Here is a 23,753-nt window from a genome sequence, read left to right as displayed (position 1 = left end):
ATGAGCAAAAAATGTATTTCCGTCAACGAAAATTACATGTTTGATCACACCACACTAGTATATAAACTTCGCATGTCCGGAATGAAGTCTAAATATATTGATTAAAATAACCACCAAGTAATGGACAAATTGAAGCGTTTGTAATATTTGATGTAGTTTCCTGAACATATTTGTAGCAAACACAAGTTGCTAGGAGACCTTTATTAAAAATAGTAATTCTATCATATTGATGCACGCAATTTGGACATGATTTGGTTTTTACTATAGCATTTTTCAAAAGCTGTAAGGCAGTGATGCTTCAATGGTGATTTTAGGCGGGTAGGAAGGGGGCCAATTTATTGCATTTAGATTATTACGCTTTAAAATATAGCGACAGCTTTGACTGTCCCGTATACATTAATAGCGAAATAGTTACAGCTCCGTGTCATAATTTTGATTTCGTAATAAAAAAAATTAGTACCTACTAAATTGATGCCAAAAACCTTACAATTTTTTTGATATTTATCTTTGAATAATTTTATTTATTTTTAGCAATGTTAAAAATAATAATAATGTCATTTTCGGTAATTTTACAAACTGATTTACAATTATTGTTCCCCAGTTTCGTTGTTTTAAGTAGATCATCATTTGCCGAATTTTATTTTAACCCTCCGTTCATCGGGTGACCATTCTGAAACACTTTCGGTCGGGTGTGGTCTGTGAGGACCAAAATGAAATACCACCTCCCGAGCAACAGCATACATTTTATTGCTAATTTCGCATCAACGTGTTTTAAACAAATCATTTACTAAATAATGTTTATTACAGAAACAATTCCAAAAATTTTTTGAGTTGTATTAGGTCAATTTTAAAAATGTTTACAATTTCAACGCATATTTTTTCAAATTTGTCAACAGCGACTAAATAATGAAAAAAACAAAAAAAAACATTTAAAACTTTAAAACTAATTAGAAACAAAGTACCTACTACAAAAACATATATAAACTAAATAAAAAATTAAATAGTGGACACAAACTACAGTGGTCAAACTTTGGTGGTCAAATTTTCTAAGTAGTCTTTGCAGCATGCCATTATGTGGTCCATACATAGCCAGTATTTGCAAATTTGACAAAAAAGCGAGTTTTGCGTCTTGTGTAATATTTACAATTTCCTCTCTTACCTGGCTGGGGCTCTGTTACAACGTCGACCTCAATGCCTGAGAGTCTCAAGGCCGAAGCACGCACAGCTTTTGGCAAATGCGTGTCAACTGCTCTCCGTCGTATACTCTCCTGTACCAATTCCATACCTAGGTTTTTTTGGAATAATCTTCGCGTTTTGGAAAATTCTTCATCTGGGTTGTTGCCTTTGTAAATTACAAATGCATTAATTGCTGCCAGATTAAGGAGATTATACACTACTACCATTGGCCAACGTTTCGTATTTCTCGAAAGATTATATGATGTGATCATTCTGGCTACAACATCTACTCCACTCTTTGTGGAATTATAAACAGTAATTATTTCTGGTTTTTTCTGATCACCAGTATCTTCATCAATCCGATCATCTCTGTGCACAGTGGAAACAGCAATTACATTTTTTCCTTTCTTCGGTATATATGATACGGCAGTGTTTTTATCGGTGAACTGACGTATTTTCTCGGAATAACCGAATAATCCAGTTCACAAAAATGCACAGGGTTGCCAAGTGAAACAAGATTGCAAGAAAAATACAACTAAGAAGCAGAATATTGTTACACATTTGATCGGGTGGGGTCTGTCAGGACAAACGGCCATTCAGCAGCTATTTAGAAATTTTAAAAACAGTTTTGTATAAAAAAAAACTAATGGTATTTAGTTTCTAGGAAGGTACTAAGAAGGTAGAAATTTAAAAAAAATGAGAATTATCCAAATTTTTATTTTGTCGTAGACTCACAGACCACACCCGATGAACGGAGGGTTATAGCATAGACTAGGGGTCAATCAGCCAGTCATAACACGATAGGATATTGATTATGTTCAAAAAATAGGGCCAAAGGGACCTGCAACGTTAAAGGAGTTTTATGAAAAGTTTCAAATATGAAAAAACCGCGGAGTGCTACCTTTTAAAGGGGTGCGTATTTGAGAAAGGGGTGAATTTGTCCCTATAAAGTAGGTTGCATTTGTGTGAATTCTATGCAGTTTTCGTACATATACATCGACATAAGTTATTCAAAATTTAATTTCCTATCGAAAGGTCACCATTTGAAGTTAAAAATAATTTTTTTATATAAACATCGACATAAAAGTTGTTCAAAATTTAATTTCCTATCGAAAGGTCACCATTTGAAGTTAAAAATAATTTTTTTATATAAACATCGACATAAAAGTTGTTCAAAATTTAATTTCCTATCAAAAGGTCACCATTTGAAGTTAAAAATAATTTTTTTATATAAACATCGACATAAAAGTTGTTCAAAATTTAATTTCCTATCAAAAGGTCACCATTTGAAGTTAAAAATAATTTTTTTATATAAAAATATATTCAAAGAACGAATGTATGGATCATCAACTGATGATCCATGCATTTTCTAAGGTTTGAACGATTTCTCAAAATACAGTTCAAATTTCTTATATCTGAGTTCATGTGAACACTCACGCGTCATAATAAATTAAATTAAATTTTAAGAAAATGATATCTTTCCTTCCTTGACGCAGACATTGCCTGAGGAAAGTGGCCTATACCAGCATAGCGCGAGTGTTAATCTAATGGGGTCTTTTTGGAGATTCTTTTTTTTAGGTACATGGTCTTGTTCTTTATTGGATAATCTTCTTTTTGTGGGCAACATTCACCCCTTTTTTAGCAATCCATCAGAAATCGATTTTCTAAATATTTTCAGGCTTATGCACTTTGAGCTTGTACTGTACATGGCATGGTGCCTATGATACCGCACCAAGACCATAAATAAAATTGCATAAAATATTGCAGAGATAAAAATAAAAAATCTACCTTGGGGAAAAAACTTAACTCGCCCCGTATGTGGTAATGTAACAAATTTGTTACAAATGTTACTATAAAAAGTGATTTAACAGAATGCGCTACAAGACTCCTAAAACTTACCTAGAGTCTAATATGAAAATGTTACATTTTCAAGAAATTGTTGTTCAGTTTTCTACTTATGGATTCTCCGATGGGATACGGATGTTTCTTTTTGATGACAAAACAACCAATAGACCAGTTAATCGTGAAAGATATTTGACTCGATGGCTTTTTGATCGAATGAAATAAATAATTTTTCCCTTGACTCCCTGTACAAAAAAGAAAAGTATTTACATTGCTGAATAGAACGTTGAAAACCCTTTTAAACGATATATCACACGCTATCCCTTTTTATTTAAAATTATTTAAAAAAACGTAACTTAAACAAAACATAAGCAACGTATTTTATTTAAAAAATAAATAAACGAAATAAAATATTTGTCAAAAACTAATTACTATTAAATTTATGTAAAAATATGAGTTTAATGAACTACGTTATGAACGTAGTGATCATGCAGTGGGATCTTGTACTATGACTAAATTCAAAACTTTAATAAGTTTAAAATTTGTTAATAAAGAATTTATTGATTGATAATAAGTAAATAGAGTGATAAGTGTATATTATAATGTATAATTATGTATATTATACAGCAAGCGTCTCGTGACGAGATTGATTCGGGTCTGTGCAAAATATACAGGCATACCGAGCGATTAGAAGTAGTCAATTCAAAAACTCTTGAAAACTATATTTTGCCTTATTGCTATACAATAAAAATAAAGAAACAAAACTTCCTGAAGATTTTGAATGAAACGATGTAGAAATACGTAACAAATTCTATTTTTTTATAATCAAAATCTCAAAAATATGACGCATTATGTTTCAAAAATCTCACCTATGACTGTTTGACAATTGGACAATTTTTTAATTATTTTTAGCTACTCTAAATTCGACAATTGACACTGTCATTCATTTTGACAATCTCATGTTTAATTTCTTATATATAAATTGTAAAATATTTTTATTCAAATTCAATAATAATAATTCACTAATTTGCCCTTTTCAGGGACATTGTGGATGACAGTGACAGAGCAGAATTTAAAGTAGACTAAAAATTGTATTTGATTGTCACAATGGCGGACGACATACCCAATAATTCCGAAACTATACCTGACGTTTCTCTAAACACACCTCAAGTCCCTCCAATGCACATGGAAGTCGAACCATCCCCTGAACTACCACATCCACCACCACCAACAGACTCTGAAGCTGTTATTAAAAACTTGGAACTGGTGCCCGAACTTTCTGCAGAACTTCCTGTTCAACAATCTGATCTGATGGAACAATCTGTGGAACAATCTGATCAACCCGAACAGCCCCCAGTTGAACAACCGATAATACCGGAAGTGCCAATAAGTGAAACTGAGCAAGTAGCTGTTGCACCTGAAGAGATTGTACAAGAAAAACCTCCTGAAGAGGTAGTTCCAGAAAAGCCTCCGGTAAAAATGATAAGTATTCACATAAAAACTCCACAAGAAAGAGAAACATTTGAGGTAGAGGAGAATGCTGGTGTTAAAGACTTAAAAGCTGTGATAGCTCCTAAATTTAATGCAGAACCAGATCAACTGTGTCTAATTTTTGCTGGTAAAATAATGCAGGATGAGGATCATTTACTACAACACAACATTAAAGATGGCTTGACGATTCATTTGGTCATTCGTGCTGCACCCAGATTATCCGAAGCTGCAGCTAATAGACGACCAGCTGATATAGGAGCTACTCCATTTCAACTGGGGTCATTAGGAGGTTTGGCTGGACTGAACCAGTTAGGATTGAGTTCCCCTACGTTCATGGAGCTACAGAATCAGATGCAGAGTGAATTGCTTTCTAACCCTAACATGCTAAGAAATCTTCTAGACAACCCCATGGTAAACCAGTTAATGAGTAATCCTGAAGTTATGCGAAATCTTCTGATGAGAAATCCTCAGATGCAAAATCTGGTGCAAAGGTATGTTTTATAGAATACATTTGCATAATATCTGTTTGCTACCGATTTTTTTTATTATAATAAGACTAATTTACTTTAGTGTAGGCAGGTACTGCGCGTTTTTCTCAGACCACCTTTTTTTTGGAGCCACTATAAAGTTACAAATAAAAAGAAGTCAATGCTAACAGTTTTTCCATTGTTTGTTTTTTTTTTATTAGTTGGGATTTCTCTTCCATTCAAGTTTCTACTCTGTAAACTTCTGTTATTCAATTAGATGCTTAGTCTGTAAACATAATTTTCTTCAGTTTAGTATTACATAGCGGAACATCCATAAATTACGTCATAGAGAAAACCAAGGGGCTTTGCTTATTACGATGGTACGCGATAGGAGGGAGGGGCATTAGTGCTCATTCGACGTCGTTTGTTGCATTTCAATTTGTCGCTATTGTAGCTATAAATATAATTTTTTACTAGCTTCTACCAGAGGGCAGCATTACTCAAAGTATCAGATAATGATACATTTGTAAATAAACTTTTATAGTTAGTTAATTTTCAACAATTCAGAAACATTTAATTTTTAAAAAATCACTGAAAATGGGGTCATTAGCTACAATTTCGACGTCTACGTGAGAGAGGGCCACAACTGTAAATGACGCTTTACGACGAACGGGGTGTCTCTATCATCTCTTTATGAATGCTTCCTCTAGCTCAGTCTTAGTCTTCAGATTCTTCTTTTTTCCTATTAGTTTCCATTCCATACTTGTTTTGGGATTCTGCTTCTGACCATGAACTGTATAGGTTCATATTACCAGCTGTTTGTTTTTAATATCATATTTGATTGTTTAATTCCAATTATTTCTTTTACACCTTTGTTCGTCAACTTTTTTTTTGTTTCTTTTTTGTCATGGTTTGGTCCCATAACACACTATTTGCTCGACTAGCACTCGATGCAGATGGATAGATTCAATAAGGTGGCTTTTGGCCTATTGTTGTCTCCTATAAGCGTAGATTACATTCTTTAGATTGAACCTTCTATGTAGCTCATTGCCAGTGGCTTTTTCTCGCCTAATGTAAAGAACCGCACATTTGACAGGCTGTCACACTGACACAAAATGTGCTCTGCTGTTTCTTCCTCTATAGTTAACTGTTTTGCCTATCTTTGTTCTGGTGAATTCCTCCACTATTCCAGAGATTTATGTGCTACCCACTTTCTTGTAGCTGTTCTTGTTACTTTCTTTGCAACACAGCACAAGTGTTCAGGTCCATTACCAGGTGAACGGGATTAATGAGCCTTGTTTGGCCATTACATCTACTTTTTGATTGTCCTTATGACCCTCGTGCACGGGTACCCAGGCTACTGTAATCTTGCTATGATCTCCTAGTTTATTTGGGCCACCCACACAATCCCATACTAGCCTAGAATTGACCTCTACAGAAATGAGTGCCCTAAGTGCTGCCTGGCTATCTAGGAAGATGGCAATTGAATGGTGCGCTCATTTCTGTCTTTCTATTTCTTCCACGCAGTGATGGATTGCCGTTATTTCTGCCTAGAGAATTTTTTACATCCTTTGCTAGCCTTACCGGGAAATGTATCTCTTGCTTCTCCCTACTATATCGGCTCCTACATCCTCACTATGTTTTTGGGCCATCAGTGTACCAGGTAGCTTCTGCTTGTATGGGTACACCTTCCTTCCAGTTTTATCTGCCTTTAATATTAATTTTGAATTTATTGTCAAAGCTATATCTCGTAGTTGTTGCATCAATGGGTTGCCCCATTATGATATCTGCTTTTAGCTTTCTATTGTCAACACTATGCGCCTGGCTTGTGTTGCTGACTATCTATTAATCAGTGCATCACAAATCTGGCTTCGTCTTTTATATAGATAGGATGCAAGTGTCCCATATTTTTACTTTCAAATAGTTATAGTCCATACAAGCTCTTATTTCTCGGTTCATTTTCTTATGACTAGTTGGTTTTGATGGTAAAATTATTAAAAATGGTAGTAAACAGAGAAAACATATAAATGTATGATGCAATAACAAATATACTTATTTAAGGTACCCAGAAATACACCAAACTCTGAATAATCCAGAACTATTACAACAAACAGCGGAACTGGCAAGAAATCCTTCAATGCTGCAAGAATTAATGAGGAGTCATGAGCGTGCTATGGGCCTGGATCCTAGCTCTCCTATTCCTACTAGTAATCCTATTCCAAATTTGTTTCAAAATCTTCAAGAACCAATGCTGTCATCCTTAGCGGCTCAGTATCAAGCTGGAGCACAAACCAATCCTGGTCGTGGTGTATTAAATCCACCTCCCTTAGCTAGTTTGCTTCAACAAATGTCAGAGAATCCTACTATTATACAAAACATGCTTCAAGCTCCATATACCCAGTCAGTATTAGAAGCTCTTAGTGCAGATCCAAGTGTAGCAAATGCTCTTCTAGCTCAGAATCCTCTGATTTCAGAAAACCCCACCTTACAGGAGCAAATGAGAAGTATGATGCCACAATTGGTCCAGCAGATGCAAAATCCTGAAATACAAAACCTTATGACAAACACCCAAGCATTAGATGCCATCCTACAAATTCAACAAGGCATGGAGAGCTTAAGACAAGCTGCTCCCACTTTAATACACACATTCCCCCCACCGGCGCCTCAACCCCTTAACACGGGCACTCCTGGCTCCCAAACAGAAAATTCCGCTCAAAACCCTCCGCCTGGTGCCCCTAGAGATGCTTTCTCAGAATTCATGAGTAGAATGGTATCCAGTATGGCAGCCAACACAAACAACACATTGCCACCTGAACAGCGATATCAACCTCAGTTAGAACAGTTGGCTGCGATGGGTTTCCTTAACCGCGAAATAAATCTACAAGCATTGATTTCCTGCTTCGGAGATATAAATGCAGCTATCGAAAAGTTACTTTCACAAGGGCAGTTATCTTCAATGGGATAAGTTCAGTATTTAGGATTGAATATATTATAAAATATGGTAGTTTAGTAAAACTATTTTGGTGGATCCGCAGATATTTGTTTTATTACTGCAGAAATTTAACAATTTTATGTGTGTAAAAATAAACAAATGTATTCCAGAGGGTTTTGAAACTCATTAGAGCGCCGTGGTTAACTTGAATTTAAATTTTCTTTAAATGCTAAAGTTAATCTGTCTTAAGTGAGAAAACTTAGTTTTTACTAAAAAAACGATAAAAAGTTGTTATTTAATTTCTGCCCTTATGTTTGTTATGGACCTTCAGTTTCAAGCCATACATTTTTTTAGTTAAATCATTATTCTTGTCCGCATCAGTCACTTCGCTGCCGAATCTTTATATAAATTAAGAATGTTCTCATGTCGAACATTTACACAGTTAATTCCTTCTAAATTTCCCACTATAGGTACAAATACTGGGTATTTTCATTTTCCTCCTAGTATGATCTAATTCAGCTTTCCGATAACAGTTTTAAAATGGTTGGCAGTGTAACTTGGCCCGAGGCACTATTTTAAAACTGAGTAACTTCAAGAAGGTCGATATCGATCTTATCCTGTTTGTCCGTATAAGTGCCATCAAGAATTTGCTGTACTAAGTAAAAAGTCTTTTTGTTGAAAGTGGAATTTTGGTTATACTACAGATGTCATATTTGCACGAAAAAACCCCTTTTTTTCTCAAAGTGGAATGCAGTGCAGTTGTCAATAAATAAGCATATTACTTTTTATACTCTTCGTACTTTTTTATTCTCTACATTTTTTGAGCTATTTAAAAAAAATACACTTAACAAGTTATTGTTCAATTCACCTATTAAATACCAGTATATTATGTTTTTACATTTACCCGAACGAATTATGTAATGTAATTTCTTGGTGTACATCTGTGACCTGTTTACTTATCTTATCGTCCACTATTCTAACAATAGCACATGGACATATTTCAAACCCTCAATAACCGCGGAAATACGCATGCTCAAAAAAAAAAAGAAGCAAGCACAGGCACTAAAATATGCATAACAAATTAAGTTTCTTCCGAGAAGTTACTCTATGTTACTTTTGAAATAAAGTATAGTTTGAAGTAAAGTATAATACTGAACACTACAATTCTAAAAATTACCCATTTTCTGGCCTCACAACTATTCAAGGTCGTCAAATTACTGCATTCCAAGAACAGACGCGCTAGTTAACCAAGGGGTTAACTTTAAAATAACTAAAAAATTAGTTATCCAAAATCACGCGTCCAAACTGATCGAAAATACCCGAAATCACGTGTCAATCATGAACTCTCGGAAATTTTGAATTCGATCATTGGCGGCGCATAAGAAAATATGTTTATTGACTGTCACTTTACATTGCAACAATATCATATAGTTCTGCTTATAATAATAAAAATAATACATTAGATCTAGTTCATAAATTAAATTTTCATGAATTATATTGTTACAAATAAAATCCTCCCTGCAATTGATTCTACGTATTCGGTAGTAAACCGAACGAAACGCAACTATCAAGATTCGAAGTTTATTTCTGAGAAAAATTGAATTCTCTTTAGTGGAATTAATCAATGTCCTGAGATTATGTCGAAATGTGTTTACACAGCAAACTAAAGACACAACAGATGAATTAGCAGCTAAATCAACGATTGCTGCAACGAAGTAAATACTTCGATTTTACAACAGTCAATAAAAATTTTGCCAAAGGAAGAACTGGAATACAAAGTAAACGTTTAACTTGCATAGTATGAAACACGAATGATAACACAGCCCAACAACATGAAAAAAATAGAAATAACGAATTTGAAATATTTTTGATGCTCTGATTTCAAAAATGTTCAAAAAGAACTTAGAGAACTAAGTAAGCCAACAGAGAAAAGAAAATTTACCAGAAACTGAACAAAAGCAGAAAAGAATCTAAACCAAAGGTGTGAAGAGATACGGAGGGTAATATATATTGACAGAACAGCAAGAAGATGGAATTCCTGAATGCGACCGAAAATGTTTTAGTGATATACTAGATTTTTCATGTGTTCTTATTGTATGCCAATACATTAAATACAAAATTCTCCGCTACTGTCACTCTTGGTAAAAGTCATAGGGACAGCTAAACGATACGATAAACTTTAGCAATCACGCTTATGACTCATTTCATTTTTTATTTGCTGGAGTATAAGATTTTGAAGGAACGGCAAGAATGTTTCACTGCAAAATATTGTGCACGTTAACTTCTTCTTCTTCTTCAGCTTTCATTTATCCATTGTTGGACATAGGCCTCCTCCAATTGCTTCCACGCTTTTCTATCTTTTGCAATTCTCATCCACTGCTTTCCAGCTACAGCTGTTATATCGTCTATCCATCCCTTTTTGTTTCTCGAGGTCTCCAGAATGTCATTTTATGAGACCATCTGTTGGTGTCTTGTCTTGCTACATGTGCTACCCATTGCCATCTCAATGTCGCTATTTTTTCCATGAAATCGGTTACTTTAGTTCTTCGACGTATTTCGGGGTTAGGAATTTTGTCTCTGAGGCTTATATTTATTTAACATGGCTCTCTCCATGGCCCGTTGAGTTACTCTTAATTGTTCTGTCCTTTTTCTTGTTATTGCCATAGTTTCCAATCCATAAGTTGCAACTGGTAGTATACAAGTGTCATAGGTTTTTCGTTTTAAATTTATTGGGATTTTTCTGTCTTTTAAAATGAAGCTCAACTTACCAAAATTTTCTTTTAATTTCTAGGGTCTGATTTTCCTTTTCGTTTTTAATTGCATGTCCTAGATATATATATTGTTCTACCTTTTCTATATTGATGTTATCTATCGTGATGTTTTCTAGGCTGTTGCTTAATGTCTTTGTTTAGTCGAGATTCATTTTTAATCCTTTTGATTCGATTTGTGATTTAAATCTTGTAGCATTGATTTTAGTTCATGGATATCTGTGCTTATTAGTATTATGTCGTCTGCGAAACGCAAATGGTTAAGATATACTCCATCTATTTTTAATCCCTTTTCGGTCCAATTTAGTTTTTTGAAGACATTTTCTAATGCCAAAGTAAACAACTTGGGTGAGATGGTGTCGCCTTGTCTCACACCTTTGCCAAGGTCTATTTTCATAGTTTCCAGATCATCATCTATTTTTACGTGAAAAGTAGCATCATCGTATATATTTTTAAGGAGGGCAGCATATGTTGCCCGTATGCAGCGTATGTTGTACTCTATTGTTTTTTCAATAACTGTCCGGATTGTTTGCAAGTGATCGATAGTGCTAAAACCTTCCTAAAGAGTAGAATGACTTCCGCATTTTTCCATGCTTTTGGTATTTGTCTTTCCCATAAGCATTTAGTTTTTAAGCACATTTAAGTGAATTTAGTTAACGCAACACGTTAACTTAAATGCAAAAAGTTCAATTTGCCAAGTGACTCTAATGATGTGATCACCCAATATGTTAATGCTACTAAACATATAACAAGTTATTCACTAGATATAGTTGTTTTATATCAATATTTAATTTATTGAATCTCGTTTATTAGATAATAAACTAATAAAATATTAATTTATTTTTATTCTACATTGAAAGAATTGTAAAAAAATAATGCCTTATTATGACCAAGCGAATATCTTCTCCGTCACTGTCGGAGTCATCACGCGTGTAGCATGAAGCTCTATTTCTCCAGAAACATTGAAAATGTTTTGCATCTCTGATAATCAACATCTGGGAAATCATTACCATCAATATATATATGTTGAATGAAATTCGCTAACAAATTAGTCTGAATTAACCCCAAAACATACACTCGCGATCATAAAATCCGGGTCACCTTGAAAATCACCGATATTTCATTTTTAACGAGCTTTATCCTAAATAATAATAACACAAATATAAACTAATGCATGTTTCTGAGAATTGTTGTCGGCTTAGCGGTTTCCTTTGTAACAAAGAATTCCAATAGTGCCGATTTCGCGGAAAAGTGCCCAATTCTTAACATGAACGATACCTGTAACTGCCGCTTGTTTTAAATGTCTCATTTGTGCTTCGACTTTCTGTTCAAACGCAACCAACAAACGTGTTTATTAGCTGCAATATTAGTGTTTATTGTTGTTTATTTTTTGCCAAAAATGTCTTTGACTTGTTGAAACGGCACGAAAGTCTCAAGAACTGTTGGCGTAAGCCTTTCTACGGTTCAACGAGTGCTTTATCGCTTTCAGGAGTCGCATTGCTAGTCAGACGACCTGGCTCAGGACGAAGAAGAACGACCACTGCACGAGATTACCGTTTTCTTGTGTTCAGGCTTTACGAAACCAGACCTCAACTGCGGTTATGCATCGAAATCGTCTACAGGAAGTACGAAATTGCAATGTTAGCGTTGCAACAGCCAGAAGAAGACTTCTTCTGGACTATCTTCTCGGATAATGGCTACAGGACCGCCATTTCGCCGGGTGCATCGAGTTGCACGACTAGCTTTAGCTCGACAATACGCGCATTGGAGAATTCACGATTGGAGCAAAGTGTTATTCTCAGATGAATCCCGTTTCTGCCTAAATGGGTTCGTTGGATGTTTAAGAGTTTGGAGGAGAACCGGTGAACGATTTTCACAAGATTGTATTGCTCCAAGAATGCCTTTTGGTGGAGGCTCGGTCATGGCTTGGGGAGGTGCATCTTCTGACTTTCTCACAGAATTACCCTTCATCGAAAATGGGTCCTTAACTGCACGAAGATACATTACGGAGATTCTGGAAGAACATGTTATGCCCACCATGGCAAGGCTTGGAGAAGACGCCGTTTTTATGCAGGACAACGAGCGACCTCACGTTGCTAGGATCAGTATGCAATATTTTGACGAGATTGGAATTACGAGGTTACCCTGGCCAGCTAGGTCTCCGTACCTGAATCCCAACGAACATCTCTGAGACGATTTGAAAAAACGTATTCAAACCCATACACCTCCTAACAATGCACACGAGCTTAAGGATCTGTTAGTGAGAGAGTAGAATAACATACCACAACATTTAATCCGGAAAAAATTGAGACTATGCTCCGTCGTCTGCAAGAGGTTATTAGAGCAAGGGGAGGCAATACATGGTATTAGTGATTAAAATTTCACTGATGTTTTACCGCGTTCTGTATTTTCTATTTTTTTTTTTTTTTTCGTATGTCTGTTTTATCAACAATTTGGTTTGTTTCCTGCCTTTTCATTAAAAACAATAAAAAACCGTTTTTTTTTTCTTCAAAACAAACATTGATGACAAATAAAAAATACATTAGTCTAAAGAAACGTTTATTACTGCACGAGAGGCAAAAATATTCAAGAAACTTGAAATTTTCAAGGTGACCCGGATTTTATGATCGCAAGTGTATATTGAATCTGAAAAAACAAAATACATAAATATATTTTTGAGCTTGTAAAAGCCCAATTGAGTACAGGTCTATTTTGTAAGATAAAAAGACATAAATAATAAAATATTACTATTACTAGGCAAATAAACATGAGAAGTACTTCGTTTTGACAAAGAAAAATTAAGAAAGCCTGTAAACAGTTACGAAACCCCCAAATATGTGCCGTAATTGGCGAAAGTCGGGACTTACATACAACAAATCTAGCAAGAGAGAAATTTCCTGCATATTTTTTATCATCAAATATTTTTAGCTGTACTAATATGCACGTGTCGGCCAGTTTGTGGAAGATTCCGATTGAGTGATAACACGCATTTTCCATGAGTAATGGGCAATTAAGTGCGCATATCTTTTAAGGAGATAGAGTTTCCAGGGCAAAATATTTATGGTGTAATAGATTTTTCTAAAAGTAATCGGTTGAAAAATCAAAGTCAATTTAATCCTTATACCTGCTGCATAAATTAATAATACTGTATACAAAAATCTATTTTTGTATTTGTAATAATTTGTGAACCTAAGGTGCACTACATTATATAATGCAATGAATCATACTTTTTTTTATCTTAATTATAAAAGTTTAATAAAGTCATTACCATTTGCACCGTGTTTTCTTTATAACGCTTAAATAATTCTTCATCAAGCCAGTGGGTTTCTGTGGATTATAATTATTGAACCAATTATTAAAAAAGAGGTACAAATACATACATGTAATTTTGACTGGCACAAATTTATATGTGTTTAAGTTTAAAATATGTGTCAAAATAAATTATTCGATGTCTCTGTACACAGTCAAGCACGTCACTTAAAATCACAATTGATTCGCAAAAATTCATCGTTGTTTTCTTTATATTTTAAACCATATAAACAAATTTGCTTATCTTCATTATTCTTAAGACCATCAGTTAAACGACACGTTTTTCTAGACAGTGTGTAAAAGCCAAATGGAATAAATTCATTATTTAGGTTACTGTACATATTTATAAAAAATCCCGAAACACGTCAAATTTAAATTATAACTTGACATTCTTTAACGTGAAAATGCAACCCCCTTAGAATGACAGGTACAGCCCCCAATTTTTAAAATAGGAAGTATAGGCTTGTGATATATCGTTTGAACGGTCTTTTCATTCTTCATTTAAAAATGTTGTCGCTTTCAAGTTTATTAAGATTAATTAAGATAAAATGAATTAAAATCATGTGGTTACCGAAATTCGCTAAAATATACTCAAAACTTATTTCCCGTTTAGGTCTTGATAATGAGAAAGTGAACAAAAACCATAGCAATGTGGTTTTTAGATGATAACTATTAAAAAACTTCAAAGAAGCCCCACTTCCGTGGCGACGTTATTTTAACACGCATTAGTAAATTGTTTTATTTAAGTTGTCAGTATTTTAATTTAAGTAAAAAGTTCGTTCAATTCAGTTCTGAAAAATGGTTAGATTAACGGAAATGCATAAAATAACAGTTTTACAAATGATTGGTTACGGAGATAACACCCGAACACAACAGGAAGTAACTCGCCTATTTCATGAGAAATTTCCTAATATACCGCCTATATCCCAAGGAACAATAAGTAAAATAGAGAAGCAGTTTCGCGAGTTTGGTCATGTAAGGCAGATTAAAAAGCAGCTGCCAATGCACTGAGTGATGAACTCAAATTAGATGTGTTGCTTGAGTTTCAGGAAAATCCACATACATCGAGTAGACAGGCATCCACTACATTCAATGCTAGCCATACACCGATAGTAAACATATTAAAAGAAAATAAATTGCATCCCTATAAGATGATACCTACTCAGGAGCTCATGGAAGACGATTTTGATAGAACTTTTTTTTGTGAGCAAATGATGGACATGTTGGATAACAATATTATCCAATTAGTGTTACAATATTATGTTTTCCGATGAGTGTACTTTTTCACTTAACGGTCATGCTAATCGGCAAAATTGCCGCTAATGGAAATTGCCGAAAATCCTCACTGGATGAGAGAAGAACACACTTAATACCCTCAAAAGGTTAATGTTTGGGCAGGGATTGTAGGAAACAATATCATTGGTCCCTTTTTCATTGAAGGCAACTTGAATTTTTGGCACTACTTCAAAATGATGTCATTCCAACGTTGGCAAATTTATATCCTGATCCAGGAAACTCTCAAGTTCCAGCGAATACGATATGGTTTCAGCAGGATGGAGCACCAGCACATTACCAACTTAATGTCCGGCAGTACCTCGATACAGTATTTCCCAATCGGTGGATAGGGAGGCGAGGATCGATTGAATGGCCAGCGCGATCACCTGATCTTACATTATTAGATTTCTTTTTATGGGGATATGTAAAGAGCCATGTGTACAAAACTAAACCTTCTGATTTAAATGACTTAAAAGAACGAATAACGCTTGCGATTAGGTCGATGACGCCTGTGTTAAATAATGTTAGAAGACAGTTTTATTTGAGATTAGGATGTTGCCAAGACGTTCGCGGTGAACATTTTGAACATCTACTTCATTAACATTCATAGTTCTTTTTCGTGTTCTACATTTTATTACGTTTTGCATTACATTTTAGTTTTTGATTGTATTGTAGCGAATTTCGGTAACCACATGATTTTAATTTATTTTATCTTAATTAATCTTAATAAACGTGAAAGCGACAACATTTTTGAATGGAGAATGAAAAGACCTTTCAAACGATATATCACAAGCCTATACTTCCTATTTTAAAAATTGGGGGTTGTACCTGTCATTCTAAGGGGGTTGAAGGTAGGGGTTGCATTTTCACGTTAAAGAATGTCAAGTTATAATTTAAATTTGACGTGTTTCGGGATTTTTTATAAATATGTACAGTAACCTAAATAATGAATTTATTCCATTTGGCTTTTACACTGTATAAACCCACAGTCTTACACTGCATAATCAACTATAATTTTCAGCATTTAGATTCTGGTGAAACAATCAGTTTTGCAAACACAAACTCGACTCTTAGACACTGCGGACAATAATAAATAGTATCTTTTCGAATTTTAGTTGTCTTTCAGCAATATTTGCAGCGTCCCCTCTTTGTTTTCCCATTTACACCTTTTTGACAATTTTTTGGTAAATGTTCCACCAATGGTTTTGTAACCCGTGGATCTTTTTGATTTGATCCTAAAAGATTCTCAATTATCTGAAAGCCTAAAATCTTAGAGGGACATCTTATGATTTCTGCTATTTTATAGGAAATAAGCATTCAATAATATGATTTAAAAGATATGTACTCCTAATTTTTTTGTACCACCTTAGACTGTTATGTTCACAGGAATAGTAGCTCAGCATTTGATCACTTAAGTCTATTCCACATTTGTATTTGTTATATTGAGCGATTGTTAGGTTTCTCAGATACTATTCTTCTTAAAGTAGTTCTTACCATCTGATCACCAAATTCTAAAGAAATAATGTATATTATGTCTCATCACTTGGTTCTACATATTTTTTCAGAACTGTACACACTGCGTACGTCATATGTTTTTTTCATTTTTTTACATCAACTCCTGGGGATTGATACTACTATAGAAGTTATCCATATACAAGGCATGTCCAATGTTCATATAGCCCTCCATTAATTTTAGTACCATCTTTTGTGTGTGATTCTTTCCTGCAAGTATGGGATCTTCTGCTCCAGCATAGACTACCAATTTTGGAATAAGCCCAGAATGTTCTGTTAACATGATAACTTGATTTCAAATTTATGTCTTTTACCTTAAACATAATATGTACAATACAATATTATTGTATAAATTTCAATCTTCCTAGCCATAAAACTAACGATTCTTCTATGCTTATTTCTCTTTTTGGATAATAAATAGTATCCATTCTATTATTGAAGAAATGGATCAATGCGGATATTTTACACAACTTGCTCTGGGGGATTTCTGTATGTCATTAAAGTGCAAAGTACGTAAAATTAAAATAAATCTATTGCGACTCATAATTTGAAAAAATTGGAAGACTGAACAGATGACTAGTGTTCCAATAGTCATTCAGACGGTTTAACTTAATTGTATCCATATGGAATAATAATCCAAGAAAAATTTTTAATTCTGCTTGTGTAGAAAAGGTAAACCTAGACATTTCGGAATGACTTAGTGCAAGTATTTCGACATCATATAAATTTGTATTTGAAATAATCAGTTTATAAAATTCGTTATTGTGTACAGGTTACAATAGTCTATAGGATCATTTCCACTTGTATTCACTTTACATCCGGCTATAAAAGTAAATGGTATTTCATGATGCTGTCGTACTAGTGGAGACTCTGTTGGAGATTTTGTTGCTCATTGGGAAGTTAATCAAATTTTGAATTTCAATTAAATCATTGTCAAGAACTTCGTCATCGATTTCAGTAATATTACTATTATCTTGGCACTCAGTCATTTCCACTATTCATCACATCATCATCGTCAGATGCTTCTAATAATGATTGTAATTCAGCAGAGGTCAGTTTACGCTTATGTTCATATCTAGCCTTTTTAGATGTCGAAGGTACATTATTTACATCCATTTTTTACTTACACTACTACTCAGTCACGTTAGAGATAACTAACAACCAAAATGTGTATTTACTACAGGCCATCGTCGTGTAATTCGCTAAATTTGTGGTGCCTTCGACCAGGAGTAATGACAGACGCCATGGCCTCTCTGTTTAAAAACTATTTATTAATAATTAAAAACATTGTTTATTTATTTGTTAGTTTATTTATCAGTTTCATCCCCATTATCAAACATCTATCACTTAAGTAAGTTCATAATACTACCCGTTTAATCAATCTCGATTGATCACTGCAATAGCCCGTATCTCATTTTTTTTTGTACATAATCACTTTCAATAGCCAGTATCTGCTGTATAATAATTAATATATAAAAAAAATTAAAAACAAAGGATTGTTGACCGTCACTATAATCCAAATAAATAAAATTAAAAATTATTTTGAATTTGGACCTGTATTAACTTGTAGAAACAGAAAAAAGTCTCTTCTGTAAACTTACGCTTAACTCACTTACAGGGTATTAGAATGAGACCGTCGATATATTACTATTCTGTTTTATGCAACTTTATCAATATTTTCATTCCATTCTACTTTCCTTTTTGACCCATGTTTTACCGTAACTATTTTGTAATCTCTTCTATCTAATGTTTTAATATCCTAGTATCTTCATGTCAGTTGTTTCCATTATTAGTTTCGTTCTACTTGTCACGTTTTGTTTTCGCAGTGTACGTCATGATTGAACATAGTGTTGTCTTGTTCAGTTTCATATCTATATGATGTTTATTTATCCATATTATGTCGTTTAGGTTAGCCTCTTACTTTATTTGATTTTATAGCTTGGCATCTTACTTCATTTTTTGTATTACTTGAACTGGATTTTATCACCTATATTGGTAATGATTGTATAATTCTAATTTTCTATGTAAATTTGGATATTTCGTATAAAATTCGTACGGTACTTAGGCGCATCACGCCCCTTTTAAAAGTTCAAAGCTAAAGCCTTTCCTTTAAACCCCCTACTTACTCCGTGGCGTTACAACCCTTCGTGAGTTTTAGCCAACTTCACAACTTGCCTCCATTCGCGTCCATGCCTCCAGTTGGAGATTCTTCCTATACCAGCCTTACTACTCTTTCGTCAGAATGTCTTCTTAGGTGTCCTGCCCACTTGAATCTTCTGAACTTTATTTCTTTCATTATGTTAGGGTCTGGATATAGTTGTTCGAACTCTTTTTTTGTTCTTATCCTATTTTGTTCTGCTGTTCCATCAGGTCCAATGATCTTCCTTGCGATTTTTCCTTCCCAAACACGCAGTCTCTCTTCGTTTGCCTTTGTTATCTTTCATGTTTTCCTACCATACATCATTATGGGTCATAGGGCTGTTATTTGTTTCGATTTTATAAGGTTGTGAAGTACATAAAGACATCTGTTGTCGACTTGTATCTTATTATTTATTACTTATGATCCGTTATTGTTGTCCCACGATACTTAAATTCTCTGACGCGCTCAAAGTTAGTCATCGATGGTGATGTTCTGTCCGAATCTATTGCTGTTTCGGTTATTCCAGCGCATAATCGTATATTTGTTTTCATTGAGTTCAAGTTGACTAGTTTTTTTTTTTTTTTGGACAGCCAAGTTCTTGCATAGCTGTCCACAGTCTAACCCTGCATACTCTATCAAACGCCTGTTTAAAATCTATGAACATCTGATAAAGCTTACCATCAAACTCTCAGCATTTTTCCATATCTGTTTTATTGTGAATATCTGGTCAGTAGTAGAGCGGCCCGGTCTAGATTCGCATTGATATCCCAACGATTTCTTCTGTGTATGTTTTGGTTCTTTCTAGTAGGATGTTTGCAAGGAATTTGTAAGTGGTATTTAGAAGCGTTATTTCCCGGTAGTTAATGCAATATGTGTTTAAGTCAAGAGCGTAATTTTAAATGTACGTTACTGCAAATAATATTTTACTATCAATGGCAAGGTTGTCTTTCTCAGAAATAAAATTATCCACATCCATATACTGTTTTATTATTATTATATTACAAATAAGGGCAGAGGAGCGAGCTCCTATTATGCCCAAAAATCAAAAATAAAAAACATAGTTATAAAACTAATAAAAAGTAAACATAAACAATTAAGTATATCATACAAAAGTTGAATTGTGAAACAATAAATAAATAAATAATACTGTCCGAAAAAAAAACACTGGTTGCCGATATGGTGTCTTGATCCAAATTGTTCCAGATATTAAAGATTCTATTTGGCAAGAAGTTCACCCTGGACCTTGCAGTAGTTTGTTCCCTCTTTAATTTGTATCGATTGCCTCTTAATCTTTCGTCTTGACTCATAGTGAATATGGTGCGTAGGTTCCCAAAATTATGTTTTAAAATACGGAAGGACATAATTAGATCACCTCGAAGACGTCGCTGCTCGAATGTCGTAAGATGAGCCATGGATAATCTATCTTCATAGTTAGGTCTTACACGGCCGTATGCGAGTCTTGTGGCTTTACGCTGAACAATTTCAAGTAGGATCTTATCGCGAATGAGATCTGGATTCCACACTGGTCCGGCAAACTCAAGAATAGGTCTAACGTATATTGAGTAAAGTTTACTAACACACCGACACTATATGATCAGACCAATTTAAGTCACTATTAATTATCACTCCGAGATCATTGTGGGAGGTTACCGAGTTTAAGGGATGTCCATTAATAAAGTACGGTAGTGATGGGTTATTTTTGCCGATATGTAAAACAACGCATTTTTCAATGTTAAGCGGAAGTAACCATTCTGAGGACCTTTTGAATATTGCGTCAAGATCTTGTTGAAGAACATGTTGGTTTAATATAATAATGGAATAATTTCGTGTCATCAGCGTAAATGGAAACCTTACTGGATTCGATGAGCGGAAGATCACTAGTGTAGACACAAAATAATAGCGGTCCAAGTACTGATCCTTATGGGACTCCACTCTTAACTGGCTTATCTAGTGAGTGGTCTTCCCCAATACGAACCCTGAAGTATCTGTCGGATAGAAAATTTTCAATCCAAATGTTCAACTTTCCGCGGATACCATAGTGATCCAATTTAGCTAGTAATCGACGTTTTGGAACACGGTCAAAAGCTTTGGAGAAGTCTAAGTAGACTACATCGACAGGATTCCGTTTGTTTAAAGATAATCACCAATCATTTACACAATGAAGTAAATTTGTGATCGTTGAACGACCTTTGATAAAGCCATGCTGTTGGTGAGGGATGATATTTTCTTGAAGAAGAAACTCAGACATAGCTTCCGAAATAATCGATTCCATGACCTTGCCGACAATAGGAACCAGGCTGATTGGACGATAATTATTGCATCAAGTTTATTTCCTTTCTTGAATATAGGAGTAACCGAAGCCAATTTCCAGGACGAGGGGAGAGAACCTTGATTAAAAGAAGCATTCATTATAAGAGATATAGGGATGGCTACAGATTCTACACATTGTTTGAGGAAAAAAGAGGTAAGTCCGTCTAATCCAGGTGATGAATTATTTCGTAGCTTCCTTAAATGATGTTTAATTTTTTAGTGGCCAGGTTTCGCTTTCTTGCTAAATATATGAAAAATATGACATGGATTAGTTATGTCCAGGCAGAAAAAATCCTAAATATACATCGATATAATTATACTGTTTAATTAGTTAATAATAAAATTTACTGTTATCATATAAATTACTGAACAAGAAGCAGTTTAAGCCCCACTTTTCACGGTATTTTGACACTATTACCTATTTTAATACCATTAAAACATTTTACAAACGATAAAAAATACGAAACATGAATATTTAAACATACAATTCCAGAAAGGGTAAACAACTTGGATTGATTAGTGAGTAGAGCGCCACGCGTTCGTAAAATCAATATAATATGTATGAAAATGTGTTATCTTAATTGGAAATGCGTGACGCATCTTTGGGAAATAAGGTCTAATGGGTAATGGGTAAAAAATCTAATGCTTTGTTGGAAAACATACAAACAGAAATTAGTGTAAATATGACTGGCAAGTTTCATTAGTTGGTGGATGGAAAATGAAACGTTGAAACCAAATCAAATTGGTTATAACTAGATTAGGAAAATAGACAAATAAAGAAGTGTAAATTTAATTTATTATTACTTCTTATTTTATTTGAATCATTTTAATTTTCTGTTTATTCTTACATTATTAAACTAGAATTAATTATGAACACACGTATTAACATTTATAGTTATAAACGAAGAAAAAAGATATAATTTTATCTTAATATAAAATCCATCCCTCATTGGTTTTTATACATTACGACATATCAAATATCAGATTGGACTCTTTTGAGTGGCCACCCCTATATAAAAAATGTTTTGATTTATACATGTTTATTGATCTTTAATCAGTCAATTAAGTTTTCAAATATATTATATAATTAAGTATGCAATATAAATAATATCGGAATATCCCGATTTCCAGAGAGTATTCTCGAAAAAATTTAAACTGTGGTGAATTGTTCTGACCTTTCAGAATTATCCAAGCATAGTGGATAAAGCTACATATTTGTATTTTGCATTATTTCGTTGTATTCAGGATTTATCCGGTTAATACTATATATATTTTGTTCAAATAAATCACATCTCCTTTGCCTTTTATCCAGCGAATCTGGATAATACGCAAAGTATCCGGGTAAAACTAGTAAGTTTTTTCCTTATTCCAAATAACAACTTGTCGAACTTATACAGCTGTCACTGATGCAATTTTCATCCCAATTGAATGTCAGGACTCTTTCTAATTGGTGGTTATTGTGATATTTCCAGAGCGCAATTATTAGTAGTAATCTGTAATGTTGAACACTTGTACTAGAGGGCGAATGTTAATTTCATTAGTTTGATGAGCTAATATGTAGTTATGATAGCGGTGAAAACTGTTGATATCTTTCGCTTTGAATATACCAGAAAAAAAGTATCAATTTAGCAATAATTTTTTTACTCGCACCTACTTATTAATAATAAATCGTTTTTCTTTTCTGGCTATATTAAAGGCAGTTCATTATTCGTAGCAGTTCATATACAACAAGAGCAGTAATAACAAACTGGCTGATGCTCTATCTATTTTCAAAATTAAAATTGTAGTCATTAAATTTATGAGACGAAGTGATGAAAATCAAAATGGCCATTTAGATTTACTTTTTACATTTGCAAAAAACACTTCTACGTAATAACAGTAAATTTTATTTGTTTACGTATATTAAAAACACATTAATTTTAGGAACTCATACATAAATTTTTTTGTTTCTCCTTTTTTTTAGATAAAGTTGCAAATACATATATCCAATGCATTTTTAAGTAACGATTTTAATGTTATAGAAATTATAAAATATGCCATTCAAACAATAACAGAGCTAATAATTAGTTATTTGCCAATGCTGTCAAAATAAATACTTTAAAAACCTGCTGACATTAAAATTGTAAATTATTTAAATAATTATTAAAAAGGTTTTTCTCACGTTTTGTCATACGATTGCTGAACATGATTATACCATTTAAAGTTTCAGCAAAAAAAATATTTAAACGTTTGGCTGCTCGTGTACGTACGAACGAGCGTGTTCAGCCTAATTATAACTACCAAAAAACATGCATTTAGAAATAAGAAAAATATAACAAATACTCTTGCTTATGTTGAAACTGATCCTAACAGTAACTCCAGAGACATGTCCTCGCTTTTAGGTTTAAGTAAGTCATCAATTCGTTGCAACTTTAATATAATCTTAAAGATAAGTTAACATACATGTTAAGATGTCATTGTTTTAACATCAAGCTCGGTTGGATGTCGATTTTGATCTTAGAATAAATTCTTGTAATTGTGGACTTCGATGT

The 23,753-nt window shown here is 33.8% G+C and overlaps 2 protein-coding genes across 3 annotated transcripts in view; one reads left to right on the top strand and one right to left on the bottom strand.

Moving 5' to 3' along the window:
* Positions 1 to 14,142, bottom strand: part of LOC140447801 (uncharacterized) — a 45,581-nt gene extending 31,439 nt beyond the window's left edge. Inside the window, exon 1 of the transcript XR_011951636.1 lies at positions 13,945 to 14,142. The gene's annotated coding sequence lies outside the window, so the exon portion shown is untranslated. The remainder of the gene's footprint in view (positions 1 to 13,944) is intronic.
* LOC140447799 (ubiquilin-1-like) overlaps positions 1 to 23,753 on the top strand; it is a 173,041-nt gene that overhangs the window by 6,744 nt on the left and 142,544 nt on the right. The window contains exons 2-3 of one of the 2 annotated variants that reach the window (XM_072540660.1): positions 4,059 to 5,000; positions 7,038 to 11,512. The exons of the other annotated variant lie outside the window; for it this stretch is intronic. Of the exons in view, the coding sequence (XP_072396761.1) occupies positions 4,126 to 5,000; positions 7,038 to 7,941 (1,779 nt within the window). The 5' untranslated portion in view covers positions 4,059 to 4,125 and the 3' untranslated portion in view covers positions 7,942 to 11,512. Of the gene's footprint in view, positions 1 to 4,058; positions 5,001 to 7,037; positions 11,513 to 23,753 lie in introns of those variants that run through there. 2 annotated transcript variants of the gene reach the window in all.

Source organism: Diabrotica undecimpunctata, chromosome 8 (assembly GCF_040954645.1).
Source record: "Diabrotica undecimpunctata isolate CICGRU chromosome 8, icDiaUnde3, whole genome shotgun sequence".
In the NCBI taxonomy this organism is placed as follows: Eukaryota; Metazoa; Arthropoda; class Insecta; order Coleoptera; family Chrysomelidae; genus Diabrotica; species Diabrotica undecimpunctata.
The sequence above is the reverse complement of the archived record's forward strand: the minus strand, read 5'-3'. Positions and strand labels throughout refer to the sequence as shown.